This window comes from Chionomys nivalis, chromosome 7 (assembly GCF_950005125.1).
Source record: "Chionomys nivalis chromosome 7, mChiNiv1.1, whole genome shotgun sequence".
NCBI classification, from domain to species: Eukaryota; Metazoa; Chordata; class Mammalia; order Rodentia; family Cricetidae; genus Chionomys; species Chionomys nivalis.
In genome coordinates, this window is record NC_080092.1 from 81,072,047 (window position 1) to 81,091,889 (window position 19,843).

The following is a 19,843-nucleotide window of genomic DNA, read 5'->3' on the forward strand; positions in this document are numbered from 1 at the left end:
GCCCGGAACTCACAGAGATCTGCCTGCCTCTGCCTCCCAAGTTGAGATTAAAAGTGTGCACAGTCACCAGGTACAAATTTAAAGCATTACCGTTGTGCCAGGTGTGGTGGTACATGCCTTTTAATCCCTGTAATCAGAAGCAGAGACCAGTGAATCTCAGAGTGATTCCAGACAGGTCTACAGAGTGAGTTCCAGGACAGCCATGGATACATACTGAGACTGTGTTTCAGAAAAACTAACTAAATAAGGAAATTACTACTTTGCTTTGTTCAGAAAAACTCCTCCTCTGAGCCCCATGCTATCAACTCTAGCACTCTCTGTGTCAGAAATTCCCAGTGATCGCCTTCATTTGTTTGTTTATCAAGGAGATCAATGTCAAGGGACCTAAGTCAAATGCCAGAACCTTCTGGCAACAAGGGCTCTCGGGGGCGTGTCTTCTGTGTCCTGGCCAGGACATTTCAGGCATTTTTTTGTTCACACAATGTGACTGTGACGGTTCCCAATCATGAGAAAAAGAAGAGAGGCAAAATTCCTGTTCCCCCGCGCAATGCGGCCAGTGGCAGAGTATTTGTGAGAGGGTGGAAGGATTCACCCTTCAGTCCAGTTAACAGATAAGAGAAAACCAGCGCGAGCAAGGAGCAGTGAGCCCGCGTGACACAAGTGTCTCTAGCCTGACTCCCTGCATCCACACTCACCAGACTCTGCTCTCCATCAAGTCCCACCTTCGACCCCCGAGATCGCAGGTCCTTATGGGTAGTTCTTGGAACCGCCGTTTCTTGACCTTCTCACTTCCTGTACTCTCCACCTCTCCTCTGCTTCAGATGAAAACTTTCTGCAGCCCCACAAGGCTCTCCACCAACGCAATAGTCCAAATCCGACCAGATAAAACCAATTAGAAAAAAATCCAGGTTTAATGGATACCAATGCTCCGAACGGCTTTCCAGCCCCCCGACAGGAGCTGTGGAAGGAAGACCGGAAAACCTTGTTTTTAATGCTCTGGGGTGGAGCTTAAATATCCTGTGGGAGTGGTCTTGAGCATCTCTGGGGAGAGGTTATTGTTTAGGGGGGCTTTTTCCTGGGGGTGGAATCTGGACTGAGGCAACTCCCAGGGGAGGGGGCTTGGGATGGAACTTCCACCTGAACATTCTAGATTTTTTAGATACATGGATGCCAGGGGCTGTGATGTGGCCTAAAACCAAAACAGCCCACACTGTGGCTAGGTCCCAGGCCTGGCCCTAATGCTACTCCTTAACTTTAAACTTTTCAATTTTATTTTATTTATTTAAATATTTTTTGGGGGGGATTTCAAGACAGGGTTTCTCTGCAGCTTTTGGAGCCTGCCCTGGAACTAGCTCTTGGAGACCAGGCTGGCCTCGAATTCACAGAGATCCACCTGTCTCTGCCTCCCGAGTGCTGGGATTAAAGGCGTGTGCCACCACCACCTGGCTTTATTTAACTTTTTTAAGTTGATATTTATTTTATGTGTATGAGTGTTCCACCTGCATGCATGCATGTATGTGCGGCACATGCATGCCTAGTGCCTTTGAAGGCCAGAAGAGAGTGTCAGATTCTGCAGCTAGAGTTACAGATGATTGCGATCTCCCCAGAGTAGGTGCTGTGAACCACACTCAGGTCCTCTGCAAAATCCTCTTAATCATTAAGCCATCTCGCCCACCCTTAAACTTCATTTATTATTATTACTATTATTAGTAGATTGTGTGTGTATGATGCTCATATGACAGCAGGTACATGGATGTCACTGCATGTGTATGGAGGGCATAAGATAACTTTTGGAGATTGGTTCTCTCCTTTCAATGTGGGTTTCAGGGATTTGAACTCAGGCCATCAGGTTCAACTGCTGCATCATCTTGAAAGTCCTATATTTGTGTGTGGGGGGTGTCTGTGCACACGTGTGCAGGGGCCCTTGGTTGTGTGGGGGTGTCTGTGCACACGTGTGCAGGTGCCCTTAGTTGTGTGTATGTGGGTGTCTGTGCACACGTGTGCAGGTGCCCTTGGTTGTGTGTGTGGTTGTCTCTGCACACGTGTGAAGGTGCCCTTGGTTGTGTGTGGGGATGTCTGTGCACATGTGTGCATGTGCCCTTGGTTGTGTGTGTGGGGGGGTGCAGGTGCCCTTGGAAGGCAGAGGTGTCTGGTCCCCTGGACCTGGAGTTACAGGCAGTTGTGAGACACCTGACATGGGTGCTGGGAACTGAACTCTGGTCCTCTGGACGAGCAGCATGTGTTCTTATCCTTAACTCTTCTGGAAGAGCAGTGTGTGCTCTTAGTCCTCTTAACCACGGAGCCATCTCACCAGTCCCTACCCCCCATTCTTAACCTTAAATTGACAGGCTGCTAGTGACTGTAGCACAAATTCTAATTGGAGTCAGATATTAGGGGATGAAAGCTGAGAGAGATCAGAGAAGCAAAGGAGCCAGCCTCTGGAGAGTTCTTACCTCTACCCGTGCTCAGACAGAAGGGGTGATCCTGTTTCTCTGATTCCTCAGACTGCTTCTGAGCTGTCTCCTCCCACCTTAAAGTCCTCTCTGCCCAGCCATGTCACTCCTGTCTCCATCTCCCTAAGTGTGGGATTAAAGACATGTGATCCCAAGTGCTGGGATCATCTTTGTGTGAGCCTCCACCACCTGGCTCTGCTTCTCTGTTAGCTAGATTCAATCTCGTGTACCCCAGGGTGGCCTTGAACTCACAGAGATCCGCCTGTCTCTGTCTCCCGAGTGCTGGGACTAAAGATGTGTGCCACCACTGCCTGGCCTCTATGGCTAACTAGTGGCTTAGCTCTGCACTCTGATCTTCAGGCAAGCTTTGTGAGATCACAGACAAAAATACCACTCCATATGACTGCATCTCCTGCACTTCTATTTCCTTTGTTTTCATCTCTTTGTCTTCCTAAGGTTGCTTTCACTCTCCTACGCTGGCTATGACCTTGTGGGTTTACAGCCTTCTCCCTTGGAGTCTGGATGAGCCTATCTAATTCTCCTTTCTTCCCTTCATCTTCAACTCTTGATGAAACCGGGGACATAGCTCTCCCTACCCGTCTGCTCTCTCACCCCTGCACTCGAGCAGCTGAGTACAGGCGAAGACAGTGCGAGCTCAAGCTGCAGACAGTTGCCATGGCAACTCGGTCTCCAACCTTGCCGTCCTCCTCCACCCGCCTGGCCTGGGAGTCCTGAGCTGTCCTTGTCAGCTCTTTTCTGTTTCCTACCTTTGTCTCCCTCCTTCCTCTTTCTCCTCACGGAGAACTTCACCCCTACTTGACAGTGAAAATTGAAGCCATCATCCCGAAGCCCCCTCAACTTCCTGGCCCCCACTACCACCCTACTGACTTATTTTTAACGGCTCTCATCCTTTGCTCCTTCCGGCAGTTAATCCCTCCACCTGAGCCCTGCATCCAGTAGCTCCACCTGCTCAAGGACCTTGGCGCTCCAAACCCCTACCCTTCAGTATTTAGATGTGAAAGTCTCTCCTGAATTCTGAAAAGCCAAGCTCCCCAGGCACCAGCTTCCCGTTTCATCAGTCCACATCCTTCCTTCTTGCCTTTCCTTTAGAATACTTGTTATTTTTAATACTAACTAATAACGTGGGAGCCACCGTGCCCAGCTGGCTCTTACCGATAGATGCCTTCTGTTGTTTGCTGGCTGTTATTCTTTTCTGCATAAAATAGTATACATGGGCCGATGACTGATTAACATCCAGTGTCGATGGGGCTTCTGAGAAATGGGTGCTTTTGTGCACTAAAATGGGTATTTTTGTAAATTATTCATGGTGTCATAAATGGCTGTAATCCTGAGGGGAACTGGCAGTCTTATTATATGCCATGCGTGAAACTCTGACCTGGTGGTTCTGCTTTGAGGAGTGTATCCTAGGATGTTTACACAGGATGTGCATGCAGGGTTTTTTTTGTGGTGGTGTTCATAACAGTGAAAAGTGATGTGTATCTATCCATCAAAAATCTAGCTAAATATACTTTGCAAATCCCTGTGAAGAAATACAAAGGAGCCCTTTATAAGAAAAAGAAAATAGGACCAGTGAGGTGGCTCAGAGTAAAGGAGCGAGCTGATCAGGCATGGAAACCTGAGTTCAAACTCACAAACTCATGTTAAAGTGGAAAAAGAGGACCAGCTTCGCAAAGTTGCTCTCCGACACCCACAGGTACATCAGATCCCCAGGCCCCATGTGCCTGGCACCTAGGAGGTCAGAAGAGGGTAGCAGATGCCCCAGAACTGGAGTTAGGGACAGTTGTGAGCTGCTGTGTGGGTGCTGGGAACTGAACCTGGGTCCTCTGCAAGAACAAGTGCTTTTAACCACTGAGCCATCTTTTCAGTATCATACACATTTCGTTCTGTAAGACCAGGCTGGCCTCGAACTCACAGAGATCCGTCTGCCTCTGCCTCTCAAGTGCTGGAATTTAAGGTGTGTGCCAACATCACCTGGTTTCATTTTTTTTAAGCTGTGCGTGGATACATGAAACATTGTGTAACCCCAGCACTGAGGAGGTGATCAAGACAGGAAGATCACTGGTCCTTCCTGGATGCCAGCCTTGATCCAGGGTTGTTAAGCACCTGTCTCAAGGGAAGAAACGGAGACTAATGCAGAAGAACCCTGGAATCCTCTGACCTCTGCAAGCACACAAGAACACGCATATGCACACACACAATCGTCATAAAACTTACAAATATTATAACAATATTTACAACAGTAGATTTTCATGATGATTTCATGTATACCATTTTGTTTTTGTCTTTGTTTTTCAAGACAGAGTTTCTCTGTGTTACAACCCTGGCTGTCCTGGAACTCACTATATATATAGCCCAGGCTGGCCTCAAACTCACAGAGATTCGCCTGCCTCTACCTCCAGAGTGCTGGGATTAAAGACGTGCACCATCATCACCTGGCTGCATGCTTCTTCTCTGCATGTGTTTCTGTGTGTGATGTACATGTATATGTGCATGTGTGTTCCTGTGTATGCACATGCGTGTAAGGGCGCATGGACACAGTTCTATGTTTGTAGAGGCCTTAAGTTGACATCAAGCATCTTCCTCCAACACTTTCCACTTACGTTTTTGAGGTGGGGCCTCTCACCGAACCTGGAGTTTGGTGATTCTGGCTAGTCTAGCAAGTCAGTTTGCTGCTGGGAATCTGCTGTGTTTGCCTCCTGAGTTCTGGGATTATAGATAACCAATGACATCTGGCTGACTTTCACAAGGGTTTGGGGACCCAATCACTGGTCCCCTTCTGCTTACAAGGTAAGTGCTTTATCCACTACGCTGTCTCCACAGCCCTGAGTCTGTGCATTTCTCACCACTAGAGACACTGAGTGTCATATAATTTATCATAAACAATTTACTCCCTCTACTCATTTATTACCGCCCTCATCATCATCATCAGAGTGTTTGTATCTCCCTTTATTTTTTCCTCTTACCCAATCCCTAACCAAAACTTTCTGGCCTGGGCTGGGACCACCTCCTCCAGAAGTCTTTCCTGGTGGTTGGTCTCTCTTGCCCTCCTCTTCCAACCTTGCCCAGGTCTACGATTTAATTTTAAAGGATTTTACTCTGTGTGTGTGCCTGTATGATGTGTGTGTGCATGTATGTGTGTATGCGCATGTATGTATGTGGACGTGGGATGGGGATTTTTGTGAAAAAACTTGTGGTAGGTGATTCTCCCCTTCCACCATGTGGGTTCAGAGAATGAACTCAGGTTCTCAGGTTTGGTGGCAATCACCTTTAGCCACTGAGCCATCTTCCAGACACAGTATTGTGTCAGGCTTTTTCTTTTAGAGCCACCACCCAGCTCTTAAATCATGACATAGCGACTTATTATTAGTTTTGAACGCTCGGCTTAGCTCAGGTTCGAGTCCAGCTAGCTCTTTTGTCTTAAATTAACTTGTTTCTCTTTATCTGCATTTTGCCTTGGGGCTTTTTACCTTTCCTTTCTTCCTTCTTTCTGTGTCTCACTTTCACTGTTTCCTGTGTCTGCTGGCTGGCCCCTGCTGGGGTTCTTGCTCCGGGCCTCCTCATTCCTTTCTCCTTCCTCTGGAACCTAGATTTCTCCTCCTGTTTATTCGCTCTGCTTTCCGGCTTATGCCTCCTCTGCTGAGCTGTTGGTCATTCAGCTTTTAATTGGACCAATTGAGTGCCTTAGGCAGGCAAGATGAAACAAATGTAACACATCCATATGTAATTAAAGAGAAACAGCACAGACAAATGTAACGCATCCTTACATCGCTAAAAAACATAAACAAATGTAGCACACCTTTGCCTACTTAAAATAATATTCCAAAACACAGTACACCTTAACTTTGGAAGCTGAATTCCACGAGGTCACATTTCCTGACCTGGAGTCCAAGAGCAGCTATATGTATCTTCCGTGCAGAATTAGCACACTGCTCTTCCTTCCAGGCCCTGAGAAAAAGTCTCATTCCCTACCTTACACCTCAGCTCTCTTTCCCTCCACAAGACACCAAGTTGCTCATGCAGTAACTTCAGACAAGGCAGAAATAAAGGTGCAGCCAGGCATGGTGGCTGATTGATCTCTATGAGTTTGAGACCAGCCTGATCTACATAGTGAGTTCCCAGGCAGTCGGGGCTACCCTGATTTCAAATAGAGAAAAGGAAGAAATGAAATGAAGGGGCCCCAAGGCCCAGGTTTCACCAGGACTAGGATGTCCACAACAAAAGGCCTGAGTGTTTGACACACTTGCTGGTTTACAGAGGCTACAGGTATAATGAAAGATAGGCTGAGGCCTCAGACAAAGGCACCACATCCTATGAATTATTATAACCTGGATCAGAAAACCTGAGTTAAGGACACTCAACACCAGCCACAGACAAACAACCTTGAGATCCTGCATGGAGGTGAGACCAACTATCTACCTAAGCTTTCTGCTTGGCAGTAAAATTCAAATCTGAAACCCCATCTGCACATTCATAGCGATCTGAGTTTGGGTGTTTTGTTTTTAACTACTTAAATATCCATTTTCTTTGTTCCCTGAATAAGATTGTTTATCTGTAGCAATTCCTCTGGAGCTGAGCTTCATCGCCCTTACATCCACCCTTACATCCAGGGTGACAGTAACAGCCAGTGTTCAGAGGCTTGCTGTGCACCAGGCATGCGCTAAGTGCCCATTCTCTACCTCATTTAAGCCATGGCTGGGAGAGTTTGTCCTCGGTTCTGCCAACACGGAGGCTTCTCAGTTCTCCACTCATGTCCACACGACTAGGATGAAAGGCACCTCTGCCATGTCAGAGTATAATCTGCAAGTTCTCACCTGCTTACCTAAAAACCAGGATTTGAAGAAAGTCTCCCCACTTCTGGCAGAGTAGAAGAAGGCACTGCTTCTTTTCACCCATGAAAGGGTGAAATTTTATTCTCCTATTCCTAAGAGTTCATCAACTGCTTACAGCTGATTTGAAAGACAGTAAACTGAGCCCCACGAGGAACACAGGCTGGGGAGGCGAGTTCACTCCCATTTGTCCAGGCTCCTGGGTAGACTCCCAGAAGGCCTGGCCTCTGAAGATCGGCCACCCTGGGCTTTCCCAAAACCCAAACCTGGGCTTTCCTACCCTACCCTTGAACTTCAAAGACAGTAGCCAGGCCCTCCCTGACACTTCCTCTTGGGGTTGCTTGCTAAGTAACCTGTAAGAGATGCCTTGCATGGGGAAGGGAGGCAGCCAGGGTAGGCCTAGGAGGGCTGTGCAGTGGTTTATAGGGTTTTTACCAAACTCCAAAAGATTCTAGGTGGAAAGGAAAGAAAATCAAAGCCCTTGTCTGATCGTGACGTGGTAGAGATACTTAGCCTAGCAATTTTCATTGTCTCCCTCCTAGAGAGAGGCAGCCAGACCCGGACAGCCAGACCCAAAGGAAATCAGAAGCCTGCGGCTGGTGTCTAACAGTTCCGTCTGCCTGCAGGGAGCAGGCAACAAGTGAGCACTTGGCGGCTTGGTTTGTTCCAGGGGCTTTAAGAGCCTGCGCCAACCCCTCAGCAATTGGTTCAGAGACAACTGGACATCCATATGGAAAAAATAAAATAGACCCCTATCTCACAGCAGGCCTCCAGATAAATTCCAGATGATCTACAGGAAGTGATCCGAACAATCCCAGCGCAGCTGGACAAAGCTAGAATAAATGTGGGGCTGTGGGACCAACAGGGCCGTACAACAATTGAAACAAAGCAAAGTAGGATCTGCATGGGCGTGAAAATGGCAAGCTGGGGCTGGGGTCATTGTTCCCGCTTGCTCTGAGGGTGGGAGGGGAGAACAAAATTTTACTATTATTGTGTTTACAATGTGTGCATTACAATGTGTGAGGACAATAGTGTTGGTGGTTTCTCGCCTCCCTTTACACAGGTTTGGGGATTGAAGTCTGGTCACCAGGCTATGGGACAATTGCTTTCCCACTGAGCCATCTCCTCAGCCCATCAAATTCTTTTCTAGGTTTTAAATCTAAGTCATAGCCTGAGACAAGAATAATCAAAACTGGGTTTCTCCTTGTAGCCTTAGCTGTATTAGAACTCTCCTTGTAGACCAGGCTGACCTCAAACTTAGAGTTCTGCCTCCCGGGTGCTGGAATTGAAGGCATGTGCCACCACTACCAGGTTGTTTTTTTTTTTTTTTTTTTTTTTTTTTTTTTTTTTTTTTTTTTTTGACAAGGTCTTGATTTGCAGCTTAGCCTGGCCTGCTCTGAACAATCTTTCTCCTTCAACTAACCTGAGTGCTGTGATACCAAGTATGTACAGTCATGCCTGGCTGTAGAAAATCTTCAAATGTCTGAAGGAGACAATCCAAAGAGCAGGCATTTCAGAGAGGAAAAAACCCCAGGGGGCTGGAGAGATGGCTCAGCAGTTAAGAGAATTGCCTGCTCTTCCAAAGGTCCTGAGTTCAATTCCCAGCAACCACATGGTGGCTCACAACCGTCTGTAATGAGGTCCGGTGCCCTCTTCTGGCTTTCAGGCATACACGCAGAAAGAATATTGTATACATAATAAATAAGTAAATATTTAAAAAAAAAAACAGAAAGCTGGGCATTCGTGGCACATGCCGGCACACACCTTTAATCCCAGCACTCTGGAGGCAAAGGCAGGCGGATCTCTGTGAGTTCAAGGCCAGCCAGGTCTAGTTCCAGGACAGGCTCCAAAGCTACAGAGAAACCCTGTCTCAAAAAAAAAACAAACGCCGGGCGGTGGTGGTGCACGCCTTTAATCCCAGCACTTGGGAGGCAGAGGCAGGCAGATCTCTGTGAGTTCGAGACCAGCCTGGTCTACAAGAGCTAGTTCCAGGACAGGCTCCAAAACCACAGAGAAACCCTGTCTCGAAAAAAAATCAAAAAAAAAAAAAAAAAGAAAGAAAAAAGAAAAACAAAACAAACAAAATACCCAGGTAGTAACAAAAGTGGAACTGGCAGGTGGTAGCAATCTTGTCAGTGCTGGGCTGCCTGCCCCTGAACTCATTTTCTTCCAAAGGAAAGAGGAAGGGAGGAGAAGGAAAGAAAGCTGGGTAGGAGAGTTCAACAGAGTTCACTGTGATAAGTAGAAACAATAAATCACATCAGCATCCATGGGACTGACAAAAGTTACCATCTGATACCAGGTGCAGATGCAAATCCAGCAAAGCAAGAAGAGCATAGGTTGGTGCCACAGTCTAGGACAAAGTGAGAAACATTTGTGTAACAGCTTCCTCTCAGACTGAAACATTCCACCCTGCAGGAAGCTCCTTCAGCAGGATGGTCAACAAGTCAAAATAACTTGAGGAAGTCACTAAAACGGACTGGAGCCACTAGGCCCCTCCCTGCAGAGGAGGCAATAAAAGCTGAGTCTGCTCCAGAAGGAAGAATAAATACCCTTGCTCTATTCATCCCCTGGAATGCTAAACTGCAGCTGAAAAGAGCTACACAGTGGGAATCCGGTTCAGTGGCAGAGGCCTTCCTTAACATCTGTGAGCCTTGGATTCCACAGCCAGCACCACAAAAACAAAGAAATGGGCCGATTAGATGGCACAGTGGGCAAACATACTTGCCGTGCAAGCCAGAAACATGGCTTTGATGCTTGGAACCCACATGGTAGAAGGAGAGAGCCAACTCCTGTGCGTTGTTCTTTGACCTTCAGAGGTATTCAATGGTTCGTGCCTGTTTACCTATGAACAAACACATAATATAAACCCACATATAGTAATAGTAATAATAAATAATAGTAATAATAATAATAATAATAATAAAGCGGGGTGGTGGTGGCACACGCCTTTAATCCCAGCACTCGGGAGGCAGAGGCAGGTGGATCTCTGTGAGTTCGAGACCAGCCTGGTCTACAAGAGCTAGTTCCAGGACAGGCTCCAAAATCACAGAGAAACCCTGTCTCGAAAAACCAAAAAAAAAAAAAAAAATAATAATAATAATAAAAATAGGGGCTAGAGAGATGGTTCCGTGGTTAAGAGCACTTGCTCCTCTTGCTGAGGATCTAAGTTCAAATCAGCATCCACGTGGTGGCTCATAACCATCTATAACTCCATTCTGGAGATCTGACCCTCTCTTCTGATATCTGTGAACCCCAGTACATATAGATACATTTGGGCAAAACACTCATACACATAAAATTTAAATAAATAGTATACAGTGCCAGGAATGTTGCTGGCAGGAAGCCTGGTTGCTGAGCGCCTGCAAGGCCTTGGGTTCTATCCTCAACAAACTTTCTCCCCGCAAAATAATTATTAAAAATTTCTAAATAAAAATAATGGTATATATATAAAATATATACATATATACTATATAGGTGTGTGCATGAGAGAGGGAAATGAAATGAAACTAAATTTACATATAGAAACATGAGTAAATCTCAACAGTTCTACTGTAGGGAGAAAGGAAAAAGAAGTAGATTACTTTTCTCTGCTGTTATACTGAAATATTGTTATAAGACTTCCAGATAAAAAAATTCAAAACTGTCGGGCAGTGGTGGCACACGCCTTTAATCCCCCAGCACTCAGGAGGCAGAGGCAGGCGGATCTCTGTGAGTTTGAGACCAGCCTGATCTACAAGAGCTAGTTCCAGGACAGGCTCCAAAACCACAGAGAAACGCTGTCTCGAAAAACCAAAAAAAAAAAAAAAAAAACCAAAAAAAAAAAAACCAAAAAAAAAAACCAAAAACCATGATGCAGGGAAGCTCCTTAAGCGGGAGGTAAAACACTCAAAATAACTTCAGGAAGTCCCTGAAAATGACCAGAATCCAGAATCACTAAGTCCCTCCCTGCCAGAGTAAGCAATAAAAGCTGAGAGTCCCTCTTAGACAAAGAGAAGCTGAGCTACAGAAAAGGATTGTCAGACTAGACTAGCTCCCTGGAACAAGAAGAAGCCAGGCAAGATGCCAGGAAGAGGCTCAGACCCCCTGAGTCAGCGGGAAAGGACGCTTTCCAACCTGATAAGCTACCTGCGCGGTGTGAGCTGCCAGTCATGCTGCTGTGGGCTTTGGTGATGCGGCTGTCATTGAATCATTGCTGCTCCTGTAAGGCACCCCTCACCCCTATTCCTGTCAGTAACCCCAATAAAACTCATTGGTTCACCAACTTGGCCTTTGGTGTTATCTGTGCTATGGTCTGTTTGTTGTGGGCTCCCTGTCTGGTGTGAGTAGATGTGTGTGTTGTGTCTCCCCAGGAAATGTTTTATCACAATCACACAGGTGCTGGGAATCAAACCAAATCCCCTAACTCCTGAGCCATCTCCCCAATTGCAATGGTTTTTGTTTTTAAGTAAAAGGAGAGCTATAATTTTAGTCTGAGGGAAGGCACTAGCTTCATGTGAGAACAGAGTCCTAGATTCTGTTCCCAATGTCACAAGAAGAAAGGAAGAGGGAGAAGGAAGTTATTGAGAGAAGAATGGATCAAAAACAAGTAATACATATATATAATAAAAAGTATTATTCAATCTTTTTTGTTTGTTTTCAGACACAAGGTTTCTCTGTGTAGCCTTGGCTATCCTGGAACTCACTCTGTACACCAGGCTGTCCTTGAACTCAGAGATTTGCCTGCTTCTTCCTCTTGCATGCTGGGATTAAAGGCATGCGCCACCACTGCCCAGCTTATATTCAACTTTACAAGGGAAAGCCATCCTGACATGGGTACCAGTGGAGGAATCCTAAAGGATTGTGCTACCCGAAATAAATGGACAGGAACAAAAGAAAAAATGCTGCATGCCGCCACTTAGGTCCACAGAGGCAAAGTCCTAAGACAGAGAGGATCACCACTGTCACGGGCACAGACCATCCGGGGGTACAGAGTTCCAGTCTGGGAAGATGGAAAGGTCTTACTGGGCAGCACAGGCCTGCAATGCTAGGACTAGAGAAAGATCAGCACGAGGATCAAGAGTTCAAGGTTATTATGGGCTACAGAATGAGGCTGAGGTCAGCCTGGGCCACGTGAAACCTTGTTCCTCCACTTCTCCCCCCCCAAAAAAAAATCAAAACAAAAAGTTCTGAATAAGGTCATGATCATTAAAAACATGATAGACCTTCATGCCACAGAACAGTGCACTTTCAAAAAAGGTTAAAATAGGAACAGGTTAAAGGTTAAAATGGTAAACTTTGGATATTTGTTTGAGAAAGGATTCCTCTGTATGGAAGCTTTGGCTGTCCTGCAACTCCCTCTGTAGACCAGGCTGGCCTCAAACTCACAGGGATCCGCTTGCTTCTGCCTCCGAAAACGCTGGGATTAAAGTTGTGCTGCCTGGCTATTTATTCATTTTTGATACACTATAGCTCAAGCTGTCCTAACTCTCATTATGTAGACTAGCCAGGCTTGCTCCTCTCTGCTGAGTGCAGGGATGAGAGGTGTGTGCCACCACATGTACTGACTTTTTAACACATTTGTCTGTCTGTCTGTCTGTCTGTCTATCTAATCATTTTACTTAGTGTCTGTTCGTAGGCTCTAAGAGCACGCATACAGAGAGGTCAAAGGACAATTCAGGAGTAGGTTCGTGATTCCCTCCTTCCACCATGAGGGTACCAGGATTAGGTTTGGCACGAAGGGGCTTTTAGAACACCTGGCCAGTCTGAGAAGGTAATTTATCTTATTTATTAGACAGGGTCTCACTATGTAGCCTTAGCTGGCCTGAAACTCACTTAAACAAACAGGCTGGCCTAGAACTCAGAGATCCACCTGCCTTTGCTTCGCACGTGCTTGCTAGGATTATAAAACAGGAGCAACCACACCTGGCCCCAGATGGTAAATTTTGTATTTTGTAAGTGTGAAAACAAGAAAATAAAATTGAAAAGAAAATGTGTCTCAGGATGGGAGTGTAGCTAAGTGGTATAGCAGGTGCTCAGTATACACAGGAACATGGGTTCAATTCCCCAACCCTTAAGAAAATGTTGGTTTAAATCTAGCCCCATCATCTAGCACATCCGGCAGGTGTGGGCTGGTGACTCCTGCACTTGGTGCACCCACCCGGCCGCTCCTTCCTCCCCTCCCCCACATCCAAGTGGATATCCTCGGCTTTCCAAAGGTCTTGCTGCGCACGCGCACATCCTGACATGGGGGTGGCCTCATTCTGCGCCTGTGCTGAATTCCAGCTGTGCCCGTGATGAGAGAAAATGATGCCCAGGATGGGCTCTGCCGCCCGCAGGCTGCGGAGAGGCCCACACTGCACACGCGCAGACCCGGCGTCCGCGTCAAAACACCGGCAGACAGCTCGCTGCCCATGTCCTGCGCGCCCGGCTGCCAGGCGTTCCTAGGCTGGGCCGCGACTCCCGCCGGCCTGGGGCAGACGAGCTCACGTCTGACCGGCGATGCCCCGGGAGATCATCACCCTGCAGCTTGGCCAGTGCGGCAACCAGAGTGAGCAAGAGACCGCCGAGCCCCGCTAGTCTCTGGTTCTATCCCTTGGCCCGCATTCAAGTGCCTGGTACCCATCAATCCCTTTTGTCCTTCCCACGACCACCTTTCTTACCTTATTGCGCCCGATGATCCAGGCAAGAGCTGCCTCCTCAGTCCTGGGCTGTGACAACTTCCAGGCGTCTTGGGTCGCCTTCCTGAATGTAATAGCCTCTGAGCCTGGGCTTTTCCGGCCTTAAGGCTCCAGCAGACTTGGGCTTCTTTCCCCTCCCCCAGTTGGGTTCGAGTTCTGGAAACAGCTGTGTGCTGAGCATGGCATCAGCCCCGAGGGCATCGTGGAGGAGTTCGCCACTGAAGGCACTGATCGCAAAGACGTCTTTTTCTACCAGGTGCCTCCCCACCATGACTGGACCAGGACCCTAGGGACCTGAAAGGAAGTGCAGCGAGCTGGTGCTGGGGAACTCACTGGGCAGGATGGGACCAGAATGGCTGTCTTAAGAAGGGAGGGCCTGCAGGAGCCAGAGTTGGGAGGATGCAGGGCTTGACCCAGCCAGGCTCACGGGCCCATCCTGGCTTCCCTTTGGCAGGCAGATGATGAGCATTACATCCCCCGGGCTGTGCTGCTGGACCTGGAGCCCCGGGTGATCCATTCCATCCTCAACTCCTCCTATGCCAAGCTCTACAACCCAGAGAACATCTACCTGTCTGAGCACGGAGGAGGAGCTGGCAACAACTGGGGCAGGGGTTTCTCACAGGTGTCAGTTCCGGAGTTCCTTGGTAATCCTAGCTGGGATAAGGCAAGGCTCAAGTAAATCTGGGACTCTGTCCAGACTAGACTGGCAGTAAATAAGAGACAAATGGATATGCTGGGAAACGGACTGCGGGGAAGGTGGTTGTGCAAACTTTATGTAAATCATTCACAAAGCAGCAGTTGTGGGTTGAGAAAGATTCTGGCTGGGAAGGTGGGTTTCAGGATGGCAGCAGGGACAAAGGGTGGAATTCTTGGTGCTCAGAAGAGAAACTTGGGCCTGACTCTCCCCTCCCATGTCTATATCCAGGGTGAGAAAATTCATGAGGACATCTTTGACATCATAGACCGAGAAGCAGATGGAAGTGACAGTCTAGAGGTGAGGTTCTTCTACAGTAAAGCATGCTGGGAGAAAAACCAGGCATGCTCTCAACACACGATGTGGAGGAAACATTCACTCCACGTCCATTTGGGGACAGGATCCAGGGAGCACTAGGGTATTAAAATACTGTTTTGTGCCGGGCGGTGGTGGCGCACGCCTTTAATCCCAGCACTCGGGAGGCAGAGGCAGGTGAATCTCTATGAGTTCGAGACCAGCCTGGTCTACAAGAGCTAGTTCCAGGACAGGTTCCAAAGCCACAGAGAAACCGTCTCGAAAAAAACCAAAAAAAAAAAAAAAAAAATACTGTTTTGTTCTCTGAGAAATCAGACTCCCAACGCTGTCTGCTTCTTAGACGCGGGTCCCTCAGCTTCTGCTTAGTCTTGGAGCCTTCCCAAGGATCCTCAGAGACAAGGTGTTAGTATTTAAGCATCTGTCCTGGCCTGAACTTGGGGTATATGTCCTCAGCTGTAGCCACTAAGAGCACCTCCTGTGTGCATTCACTATGTTCCCCTTTAAAAGGGCCCTGCCCACCTGCCATCTCTTCCTCTTTCTTCTGCTTCTCCTGTCCCCAGAGGTTAGTCTCCCCACTCCCCCCTTTTCCCATTTACTTTCCCCCAATAAAAAAAAAAAACCCTCCACCTGAGCTGTCATATGGCATCTTTCTCTCTTGCATCGTTTTTCATATTACAACACCAGGCCAAAATCTCCCCTTGAGATCCCCGCCCACTGCCCTTTTCTCTCTCCCCATTGAGGGCTTCGTGCTGTGCCATTCCATTGCTGGAGGGACAGGCTCTGGTCTGGGCTCCTACCTGCTAGAGAGACTGAATGACAGGTAAGCCTGTGTTTGAGAAGGGGTCATTAGCCCTGATTCCCTGGTGTGCTGGTTAATATTTTAATTACATTTTTATTGTTTACCTTTGGGGAGGCATGCCTGTCCCTGTGTATGTGCAGAGGTCAGTGTGTGGGAGTCGCTTCTCTCCTTTCACCATGTGGGTCCCAGGAAGTGAACTCGGGTCATTAAGAGTGGCGGCAGGCACCTTTACCCTGCCCAGTGAGTCACCTTAGAGGTGGAAGTCACCTTACCAATGAGAAGGGAGTTGGAGTTATCTAGATCAGGTTGGCCTGTCAGCATGTCTGGAAGGGACCGTCTTGTTAAGTGATAAAGGAGGACCTCACCTAGAGATTTCTGAACAGCACAAAAGAGGAGGAGAACGCTAGCTGCCAGCCAGCAAGAAAAGATAACAGATTCTGTTCTTGACTGTGGATATCCCGCCTTAACTTCCTGAGATAATGGGTTGTAACCTGGAACTGAAAGCCAAGGGCCCTTTCTTTCTCCGGTATCCTTTGGGCTGGGGCATTTGTCACAGTATCAGGTCCTGAAGTGGAATTCTAGATGACCTCTTTCCGTGTTGTTCCTTTTGCTCCTTGAGCTGGAAGGTTTTTTTCTCTCATCCCTCCCTGAGTCACAGAGACAGAACTATCCAGGTCAAACCTTGGAAGCAATAACTGGCGTGGAGTTGGGACGTTCGTTACCTTGAGGCCTTACAAGGCTTATCCTCCGGGTGCTGAACACTGAGGTCTGCTCTTGCTGCTGTTGTACAAGAGCTTAGTGGCACTCGGAAAAGAGATTGGGAGTCACTGAGGTCCTACAGTTCACTGGACACCTTCTCCCTTCCCTCCCCTTTGCTCCTAGGTACCCCAAGAAACTAGTGCAGACATACTCGGTGTTTCCCAACCAGGACGAGATGAGCGACGTGGTGGTGCAGCCCTACAACTCCCTCCTCACCCTAAAGCGGCTGACCCAGAATGCAGACTGCGTGGTGAGCTCGGGAAGACCGAGCCGGTGCTTGGCCTGCCTTCAAGACAGCCCTTGCCCTTTTCTAGGCCTGGCCCACCAAACAAACAAACAAACAAAAAAACGATATGTGGGTCAGATTATGAATTAAGATCCCAACTTCCAAGCAGCTTCCTGGCCTTTGGGGCAGCATGAGTCTCAACAAAGAGTATCTCCCCCTCCTGATAGACACCCCATTTTGCTTCTTTAATGTCTCCTTATGCTTGAACTCAAGGGTCACATTTGCAAGAAAACCTTTTTCCCATTGTTTGGGCAAGCTCAGATCCCTTGTGTATATTGTTAACCTACTTTAATTATTTAGTAACAGGGTCTTAGGTGGGCATGGTACTTTATGTCTGTAATTCCATTTTTCAGAAGGCTGATGCAGGAGGATCACTGTTAATTAGTTCACAAATAACCTGGGCTACATAGTTAGGTCCTAAGACAGTTTGAGCCATAGTCTCAAGACTAAAAAGAAGAAAAAGAAAAGAAAACGAAGCAGTAACTTACTAAACTGCCCTAGCTGGGCCTCAAACTTGTAATCCCCCTGCCTCAGCTTCCTGGGTAACTGGAATTACAACTGCGTGTGGCAGCGCCTGCTGGATTTATTGGTAAAAACCACTGCACACAAGCAAGCTCTTCCTCCAGCCTCGTTTCAAAAGCTGCTTTTATCCTAACCTGTAGGCCCAGTGGTGGCAAAGCCCATGTCTGTTGTCCTCTAAAGTGTCTTCAGAACCAAGGCATGTGCAAGTCATATTTGTTCACTGTCCTGTATCGTGTCAGTAACATGTCATCAGACCCCAGAGATAATATATTTCTTTGAAGGTAGCAAACCTATTTCCTGGTTTGGGAGTTTGCAGAGACTTAGCTGTATGTATCTTACTTCAGTGTCCCCTTTGTCACTGACTCCTTCTGTCCTGCCAGGTGGTGCTGGACAACACAGCACTGAACCGGATCGCCACAGACCGCCTGCACATCCAGAACCCATCCTTCTCCCAAATCAACCAGCTGGTGAGTCCCACTCCTGGAATAAAAGCCCTCTACGAGAGGGTCCTCAGAGAAGGAATATTCCACCCCCATCCCATCCCATAATATCGCATCTCCCGTTCCCAGGTGTCCACCATCATGTCAGCCAGCACCACCACCCTGCGCTACCCTGGCTACATGAACAATGACCTCATCGGCCTCATCGCCTCGCTCATTCCCACCCCTCGGCTCCACTTCCTCATGACTGGCTATACACCGCTCACCACGGACCAGTCAGTAAGAGCTCCTGCGGTGTCCCCAGACTGTGGCCTTTTCCCCTGCTGTGCCATGAGCTGCCCTTTGAGCTCTACTGCACCCTACTTCCCCAGGTTCTGTTCTCAGGGACCGACACCATGCCACTTGCTTGCTGCTGTCTCCGCTTCGCGCAGCCTCTGGCCCCTGCAGGAGCAGTGTTGGCTGGGATCTGCTTCTGCCCATGCACAAGGGCATGGGTTTGCTGAGCTGAGAGCCGAGACCCTAACCCCATGGCAGAGACTCAGCACAGACCTGATCTAAAGACATTCCCCAGAGACCAAGCCACCTCCAAACTGATGGGGACATAGTAGACTCTTTTCTGTCCGTCCATGAATCTCTGGGTTGCTCCCTGACTGCTCACATTGTCCCTGTGAACCCCCCTTCCCTCAGGTGGCCAGTGTGAGGAAGACAACAGTCCTGGATGTCATGAGGCGGCTGCTACAGCCCAAGAACGTGATGGTGTCCACAGGCCGGGATCGCCAGACCAACCACTGCTACATCGCCATCCTCAACATCATCCAGGGAGAGGTGGACCCCACCCAGGTAAGGGAGGATCATCACCCCACCCTCTGGTCCACAGCATGGAGAAGCAGCCACCACCTCTCTGTCCACCCTAGGTCCACAAAAGCCTGCAGAGGATCCGGGAAAGGAAGTTGGCCAACTTCATCCCCTGGGGCCCAGCCAGCATCCAGGTGGCCCTGTCAAGGAAGTCCCCCTACCTGCCATCAGCCCACCGGGTCAGCGGGCTCATGATGGCTAACCACACCAGTATCTCCTCGGTGAGCAGTCTCCTATTGTCTGTGTGTTAGCAAGGAGCAAACCCAGGGCTTCAGGAATGGCAGGCAAGGCTGCCACCTGGGAGCCACACCCCTGGCTCCTGGCCACTCTGTTCCACTGTGTACTGTCATCAGCCTTCCCAGTCTGTCCCTAGTTAGTGTCCTGAACTGGATGTCATTCTGAAGCTCTCTCCTTCTCTCCAGCTTTTTGAAAGTTCCTGCCAGCAGTATGACAAACTATGGAAGCGGGGGGCCTTCCTCGAGCAGTTCCGTAAGGAGGACATCTTCAAAGACAACTTTGAGGAGATGGACAGGTCCAGGGAGGTGGTACAAGAGCTCATTGATGAGTACCATGCTGCTACACGGCCAGATTATATCTCCTGGGGCACCCAGGAGCAGTGATTATAGTCTCCCACTATGCCTGGACCCTCACAACCTTATCTTGCGTTTCTAGGTGCGTGACTACCGCTGCTCCTATCTTCTCTTGCATGCCTAGTTCTTATTTTGCTTGGTTACGTTTAATAAAATAATAAAGCTTGATGATGAATATAGAGGTGCTTGCTCTGTGATTCCGTGGACTGGGTGGGCACACCTCCGTATCCAGGCACATGACAGTGTACTGGCCTCACCTGCTCAGACTCCTTATTCCTCAGCCCAGGTCTCAGTGTGTTTGCACCAGCATCTCTTGCCTCAAAGCCTCTTTTACTAGGGGTCAGTCCCTCTCGGCATTATTGAAACATCGTGATCCATGGTGTCCTCGGTGCCCAAGCTGCTGTCCCCAGCTGCATGATGCTGCCATAGCCTCTTACACTCATGGAGATGATAACAGGGTGTAGGGGCAAAGGGACTGAACTGTTTTCTGAACAAGTCAGAAGAGTGAGCCTGCAGAGTGCCTAGGAACCACTGGAGTCTCCAGGAGCTCAGCACTTCTCAACCCGATCTGAGAGGATAAAAATTCAAGAGGAGGCCTGTGCCCATTGTGCCAGACATGTTTCT

General features: G+C 48.3%; 1 protein-coding gene across 5 annotated transcripts; it reads left to right on the plus strand.

Annotated features, from left to right (window-relative positions):
* Nucleotides 1-13,549: 13,549 nt before the first annotated feature.
* On the plus strand, nt 13,550-19,394 carry LOC130878569 (tubulin gamma-2 chain). 5 transcript variants are annotated; one of them, XM_057776592.1, is made up of 11 exons: nt 13,550-13,829; nt 14,103-14,215; nt 14,414-14,623; nt 14,885-14,953; nt 15,709-15,788; nt 16,650-16,776; nt 17,715-17,801; nt 17,904-18,053; nt 18,462-18,614; nt 18,689-18,850; nt 19,052-19,394. In XM_057776592.1, the coding sequence occupies exons 1-11, from the start codon at nt 13,781-13,783 to the stop codon at nt 19,247-19,249; spliced, it is 1,398 nt and encodes a 465-aa protein (XP_057632575.1). In that variant the 5' UTR covers nt 13,550-13,780; the 3' UTR covers nt 19,250-19,394. The 5 variants fall into 5 exon arrangements, with proteins under 5 accessions (XP_057632575.1, XP_057632577.1, XP_057632576.1 ...); XM_057776593.1 differs by having other exon boundaries at nt 13,551-13,829; nt 14,414-14,581; XM_057776594.1 differs by lacking the exon at nt 15,709-15,788 and having other exon boundaries at nt 16,696-16,776.
* The last annotated feature ends 449 nt before the right edge of the window (nt 19,395-19,843 follow it).